General features: G+C 37.4%; 1 protein-coding gene across 1 annotated transcript in view; it reads right to left on the bottom strand.

The window, feature by feature from the left end:
- LOC136833425 (uncharacterized) overlaps window positions 1-7,662 on the bottom strand; it is a 122,444-nt gene that overhangs the window by 29,945 nt on the left and 84,837 nt on the right. The window contains 4 exon segments of the mRNA XM_067095569.1: window positions 1-87; window positions 954-1,207; window positions 1,642-1,818; window positions 5,915-6,107. Of these exon segments, the coding sequence (XP_066951670.1) occupies window positions 1-87; window positions 954-1,207; window positions 1,642-1,818; window positions 5,915-6,083 (687 nt within the window). The 5' untranslated portion in view covers window positions 6,084-6,107.

Below are 7,662 nucleotides of genomic sequence, written 5' to 3'. Positions count from 1 at the left end.
CTTTGCCACTGAAGTGGAGTATTCATCTTCGCCAAGAAGAACAGCGGCAGCTTCCCATGACAGGTTACTAAGGAATGTCAACAAAGCCTGGAAAAACAAAAGCAAAAAAAAAAAAAAAAAGTTACAGTACACGGTATGTGTGGCAAAGATGGCTGGTAATTTATTTAATTTATCTTTAACACGTCTACATGCATTTAGCAACTACAATTACCTAAAGAATATGCCTGTAATGAGACGTAGTTATATTATTTAGTGCATATTACTCCAACAACATCAAACAGGTATAGACCAGAAAAAGAAATTTTACCAATGGAGAACACATAGCCTACATATGCTTCGGTAAAGAAGTTTATAACCTCACCAACATATAGGACCACAAGTTTAGGGTTATATGGTCATCAACACTGGGGACCATAAGAGTAAGCTTATATCCTCAGCAACATACGGGACCACAAGCTTAAGGTTATATGTTCATCAACGTAAGGGACCATAAGCTTAAGGTTTACATCCTCAGCAACATACGAGACCTAAAGCTTAATGTTGTACTGTCACCAACACAAGGGAACACAATTTTAAGGTTACAACCTCAATGACAAAAGTGACCATAGAAATAAATGCATATCCTCATAACATAAAGACCCCCAAGTTTGTGGTTATAAAATTACCGACATAAGATTCTATTCTCACTAACATAAGGAACCACAAGCTTGTGGTTATAGACTCACGGACTAAGTGTTAAAGGAACATTCCACATGTGATCCTCCCCCAAAAACGAAAAATTTTGATGATTGAAATGATTCTAAACATCGATTTTTCATGGTAATCTTGGGTACTCCCTAAGAAACCAATATCAAATGGATATATCAGACTGAGATCATGCTCTAGGTTTTGTTTGAACAATTATCACTTACTTCTTATTTTCTTTGATGATCAAGAAAAATATTGACACTGACCTGTCCTTTCTCTTCAGCCGGTATTAACTCCTGGGCAGCCACGTTCACAACAGGGACATGGTACTTCTGAAGAAGTGGAGACAGACTTGGATGAGAGGAAGCTACTCCCGTTAGGTCTACTATGCCTAAAGCCAGAAGTGTGTCGTTGCTTAATGGAGAACACGCAGAGGGACCTTCTCTTACTACTGGAAACACTTCGCCTAGACCAGCTACGGCGCGCTCGCCGTGTCCACACGAATCGTATACATGCAGGCCTGAAGAAAAAAACGAAAAAATGCTGTCCTCAAAACTTGTAAAGGTTATGAATTGGTCAAGCGACGCTGATTAGAAGTATAAATGGATACAAATCCTATTGTGACTGCAAGTTGGTATGTGGCACTAAACATGACAAACTAGTTCTTCAGGGCACAGGGATCTGAAAACTCAATGAAAGACTTCACATTCAAACTGCAATACAAAAGTACAGCAGATCTATCACCATAAATTCTCATATAATAGTTTTCAAAATTAAACTCCCAAGTGTTTTATGATTTTACATTCTTGAAGGTTGTTTTATGGCACTGGTAAATGACACGTATCTGACTTGAAGATAAAGGAACCACGATGAGTTCCCTTGAGAAAAAGAGAAGCAATTGAACCCGACATATGTTTCCAGAATTTTTAACACAACACTTTTTTTTTTTTTTACCGAATTTGATTCCAGGAATGAAAGAATCTGTGACAATCCTTGACCCAATGCCGCCTCCATCTTGGTTAGCACGATTGAGAGCCCATCGCAGAGCCTCGTATGCTTGAATGCCCGAATCTCTCCAGCCCCCACAGCCATACATGCCCTCTCCAGCCTTCGATGCCCCCAGAACGACCCCTGAAAAGGGAGAAGAAAAACACTTTTATAAACTGAAATATGTGGAATATATAATACGTATATATATACATTTTATATAATACATATATATATATATATATATATATATATATATATATATATATATATATATATATATATATATATATATATATATATATATATATATATATATATATATATATATATATATATATATATATATATATATATATATATATATATATATATATATATATATATATATATATATATATATATATATATAATGGATGTATGTGTGTTTGTGTTAAGTCACACGCTAAGGCCTACAGGAGAGAAAAGAATATTATAACAACTCTTGTGCTGAAAGGTTTAGTGGCCGCTGACATAAACAGAGAATTGATACTAATTCTACATTCAATATGTCGCCAGTAACAGGCCTGTGATTCGGAGTACGGTGTTGACTCATACTCTCAGGTATTTTTAATACAAGACGCTATCAGAGCCATGGACAATAGACAGTGAAGTCTTTAGCTGTTAATGATAAGGATAGGACATAATAATTCTCTCCCTTGCGCCAACATACCTAGGGTAATGAAAATACTCAGTGGAGAGTAAGATGTAATTAAAGAGGATAAAATATATAAAATGCCAAAATAAATGAGGGTTGCTCGTTCATGGACCCGAAAACGAAAAATTGATTTACGCGTGATCAGTTTTTTTAACTGCTTGTTTCTTGAAATGTTGGATCTAGAGGTTATCCAAGAACAGTGCTATATTGCAATAGCTGTTTTCAAAATTAGTGAAATAAAGAAAAAGTGTATTCACGCCCTTCACAAGCAACACTGAGAGGTAAAACATTCAGGTTTTAAAGATCAATTGCTTACACCCTTGAAATGTTGGAAAAGTACTCGTGGAACTTGTGATTTTAGCCACTGCATATATTTCATGGCTGGGTAGGAAGACATTTTTACCCAGGTCGCAAGACTAGGCATATGAATGCCTTTTAAGGGATTGCATTCAATCAAACCTCTTCAAGACCTCATGAAAGCTACGTGACAAACTTACCAACTTATTCTAAAAGATTTTTGGCGGGTATTTTGTATATGTTCAAGATGGCTATCGTTTTACCGGATTCTGTCCATTCCTTGGAATTCGAAAACGAAAAATTGAAAAGTATCTGTAACCCAATAACCAGACAACACTCGATTATAAAGCTTCCTTAATCAGTGCAAGGTCGGCAGCCATGCCAAGTTCTGCACTTGTTCTGACAGGAGCAACTGATATTAGACAAAACTGTAAAAAATAATGCATGACTGCTTCCTCCTCATATTGTTATAACTAATCATCACTAAAGAAAGCACTTCCAGTCCTAAGAAAAGGGAAAGGTGAAAAAACCGGATATCAGGAAGGTCAATACTTAGTATTTTTGTTGAAGATGCTTTTATCAGCATTATTATCAGTATCAGCTGTAGTATGACTGGTTCAGGTACATGAAGAACTTTGGTTAGTGCCTCTATAGACAATCAAGATAATCGGAGGAGTGTATTTTGTCAGGCAAAGAATATGGCTCTAAATGAGATACAGAGATTATGAGTTTTCTATCAAGTTGATGTTTAATTTTTAGCATTGCCTGCGCGTTGTAGCAAAAGCAGTTTCAGACCATGATAAAAACAATTGATTCTCAAAGCGCACGGTAATCTTTGTAAGAGCCTTATTAAGAGAAACCCCATTTCATAGATTTCAGAGTGGTAAGTTTCGTGCAGACTTCTATGAGTCTACAATTTAGTGTTTACTGGGTTGCCATCAAATGAAACATGTCAGACAATGAAGAGTAGAAGTTTACATCATAAAGTCTGTTATTACAGCTGTAAGAAGAAGGACCCATTTGAAATAGTTATAGGAACGTTTCCGGAAGTGTACGGTCAAATATTAGACATGTATTCAGCCTGGTTTAAAGTAATAAAAAAAAAAAAATGCTGAAAATCAGCATATCGGCACCATAGAGATAGAAGACAGACCATAACTACACACAGTAAACATCAGCCATTTCGTAATGACTTCTTGGTTTCTTCATAGCAGAAACAATATATTAACTGTGGTGGATGTGAGCAAATGTTCCCTCTCCTAAAGCAGAGATGATACTATTTGTTCTTCTCCAGCGGTTCTAAGAGAAAAATGGTAGTTTCATAGCAAGCAGTTTGTTACGTATGCGCTGAAGAAACTTGCTAGTTTCATAGCAAGCTGTTTATTACGTATGCGCTGAAGAAACTAGTTTTTAAGCTGTTTTGTTACGTATGCGCTGAGCTGAAGTTTCATAAAGCTGTTTATTACGTATAGTTTCATAGTAAGCTGTTTGTTACGTATGCGCTGAAGAAACTTGGTAGTTTCATAGTAAGCTGTTTATTACGTATGCGCTGAAGAAACTTGGTAGTTTCATAGTAAGCTGTTTGTTACGTATGCGCTGAAGAAACTTCGTAGTTTCATAGTAAGCTGTTTGTTACGTATGCGCTGAAGGAACTTGGTAGTTTCATAGTATAGTAGGCTGAAGAAACTTGCCGTCTTCATTCAAACAAATTACGATTTGCAGTGGCATACGTTTCTCCTCTCCGTCGGCTTTTTTGTATTTATTCCATGAATGTATAATTTAATTCACGAGAGAATATTATCGTTGTCTCTCAATGTCAGTCACTGGTCATAAAATAGTTCTGTTGCTTAACAGTTCCCCATATGTAGAGTACGTATTGCAGATGGGTAAAGATATGGGAACTGTAAGCATGGGAAAGGTCAGAGACACGAGCGTTATTGCGTTATTCTTTTGAAGTGTACTCGCGCGCGCGCGCGTGTGTGGGTGTGCGTGACGATTCCAGTCTATGAGAAATTTCAACGCAGGTAACTTCTATTTATCGACCAAGATATGGAATCATGTAACATGGACTCAAAAAATAAAAGTAGCACTGAAAAATAATACACAAATAGAGTAGTAGGTTTAATAGCTATTTTGGAACAAATGCATTCACATTATTTACCCTGGAAAGTAGAGAATAGTTTTATACTTCGGCATTAAAAATCCTCAATCTATGGTTGTTTATGGCGATGCTTTCTTTACAAAAACGCAGCGAGGCAATATGTGACTCATTAACGAATATGAATGAATACGATTCAAGAGGTGGAGGGAGTGTGTTACGTATCTTAATGAATATACCCAACAAATAAGCAAATAAGCATCAAGCACTCATGAGCGGAGAGACAGAAACCGGTTTTTCTTACGGTCATGTACTCCTTTAAAAAAAAAAAAAAAAAACCCGAGAGCTATACACTCACTCGCACTCTCTACAGCACTTTCACTTGCAAGGCTCCGGGTGGGGGAAAAAAAAAAAAAAAAAGAGAGGTCAGCAGCTGGGATCGCAGGTGATAGGTCACGGTTACTAGGTCATTTTGAACTCTGGGGTCAAGAATAGGGGAAGAGATTGTATGGGACAGATTGCTTTGTTCCCATTAACGTTTCAGAGAAAAAAATGGCACAAGCTTTTCCAAGATTGTTTTTCATGATTGATAACTCGGCAGTCATTCATATGCTAATTCTAGGGCACTGGCATAGAAAAGTACAATACGGCGTCTCTAAAGTGGACTGAGATAAGTGATTACAACATTGATTTTTAAATGAAAATTGGGAACCTAAACGAAAGCCACTAAAGGTACAATGACGTCGAAAACAAGACTTCTTGTTCCAAGCGCAGCCTTCGGAATTTCTCTGTCCTCTTTAAAAAGTGACCGTTGACAAGCCTCTTGATTAGCAAAAAAAGGGTAGAAATCTCGTCCCTAATCCTGATTAAACAGTCAATAGAAGGGAAATTTATACACTTCAGTAACTCTGTCAAATTCGATCAATAAAACAACTAAAAAGATAAAGCGCTGTAGCACAGTGGGTAGCATAGAAACATTCAATATACATAAATGAATTGCACAACATTTATCTTCTTTTACAAATAATTTTACTCAATCCAAACTACAACAGACAAACATGGGTAAAATGGAGGTTATATGTAAACCGAATTCAGACGAGGACGTCGAATTTAAAATATTGATTAAAAAAAAATACAACGATTCTTACCAACATATGCCTGGGCCTGGGTGTTAAGAGTGACCTGATGAGGTCGACCGTCGCATGTCTCCATGGAAAGGGCCTCTGCTGGAAGGGGCAGCAGATAGAACAGAAGCAGGAGTACAGGAGGCCATATCCTAAGGGAGGCAGGAGGCCTCGCCTTCTCCTGCCCCAGCATCTTGGAAAGTCTTTCACGTGACGTCTGAAATAAACAAACAAAGTAATTAGGTAGAGTACAAAACAAGTAAAAAATGCGCCGAAGTTTCTTCAGCGCAATCGAGTTTTCTGTACAACGTATAATCAAGGCCACCGAAAATAGATCTATCTTTCGGTGGTCTCGGTATAATGCTATATGAGCCGCGGTCAATGAAACTTTAACCACGGGCCGGTGGTGGCCTGTCCTTGCCAGATGCACAATTATGTCTAACTTTAACCATAAATAAAATAAAAACTACTGAGGCTAGAGGGCTGCAACTGGTTATGTTTGATGATTGGTGGCTGGATGATCAATATACATATTTGCAGCCCTCTAGCCTTGGTAGTTTTTTAAGATCTGAGGGCGGACGGACAGACAAAGCCGGCACAATATTTTCCTTTTACAGAAAACTAAAAAACAGAGAAAGAATAAAAATAGGAAATGTTTTATTGACTTACGACATACAGATATAAAGCGCTCACTATTGAAACTCGCTGCAATACGTTTTGAGGCTAACCTTAATCATATTTAAGTTCCGAGTATGAGCACATGTTAACCGATTCCGTTAGCGTATTTTGAGCAAAATGTTTCAATTTCTCCTTTAGATTTAGATTTCCATCTTTTACACGCTAATAAAACATCAAAATAAATAAATGAGGAGTAGCATAATCTACTGCAAATATTTCCTTCTTCCGTAACTGAACAGTTAATGTCAAGTAATGTGAAAGGTGAGCGTCTCGGCTACCAACTCGGCTGGAGTTGCACCGGATTGCTACATAAGTAGTAAGTGCCAATTACTAATTAAACCAAGTATTTAAAATCTAGTCGCCCCATATAACTCCCTGAAACAGTTATTATAATAAACTCAGACTGCATAGCTGTCATGGGAGCACTGCTATACTATAGGCCTCAATCCCGAAATGAAGATGTTGGAAAGGTATGCTGATCTGACAAAGCGAGTGAAACTCAGTACGCCTCTGTGGGGCTAGTGAATCAAATGCCCAGTTGTTAGTCGTCAGTTTTATGTCACAACTAGCGGGAAGAGAGAAGAAAAGAAGTGAGAAAAATGATAAACCACGAGACGTAAGTGAGGACGCAAGTGCTCCTCCCTCCGTGAATATTTATACCAGCAAAATGGGAGGGCCTTGTCGAGGTAATTCTGACCGTATCGAAATAAAACCATTCATAAGTCAAGATATTCTCTCTCTCTCTCTCTCTCTCTCTCTCTCTCTCTCTCTCTCTCTCTCTCTCTCTCTCTCTCATAGGGGAAACAAGTTTGCCAGACCATTTTTTTCACTTAAGGTTTACTAAAACTCGTCCGGGTACCAATCAAGCGAGTAAAAGTGACGACTAAATAGCTAAAAGAAAAAAATAAGTTCATTAATCAAAGTGGAGTAAGTGGACCAGAACACAGAGGAATTCTCATGGAAACGAAGGATACAAAAAAAATTAATTCACAAATAAATAAACATAAATTGGTTAATATTTATACAGAACATACCCTGGAATTTACTCAAAGACAAACACGGTAAGTTAAGACAGCACTAACAAGATATCTTGG

The sequence above is a fragment of the Macrobrachium rosenbergii genome, chromosome 51, assembly GCF_040412425.1.
Source record: "Macrobrachium rosenbergii isolate ZJJX-2024 chromosome 51, ASM4041242v1, whole genome shotgun sequence".
NCBI lineage: Eukaryota > Metazoa > Arthropoda > Malacostraca > Decapoda > Palaemonidae > Macrobrachium > Macrobrachium rosenbergii.
Note: the sequence above shows the minus strand (reverse complement) of the source record. Positions and strands in the feature narration are given on the sequence as shown.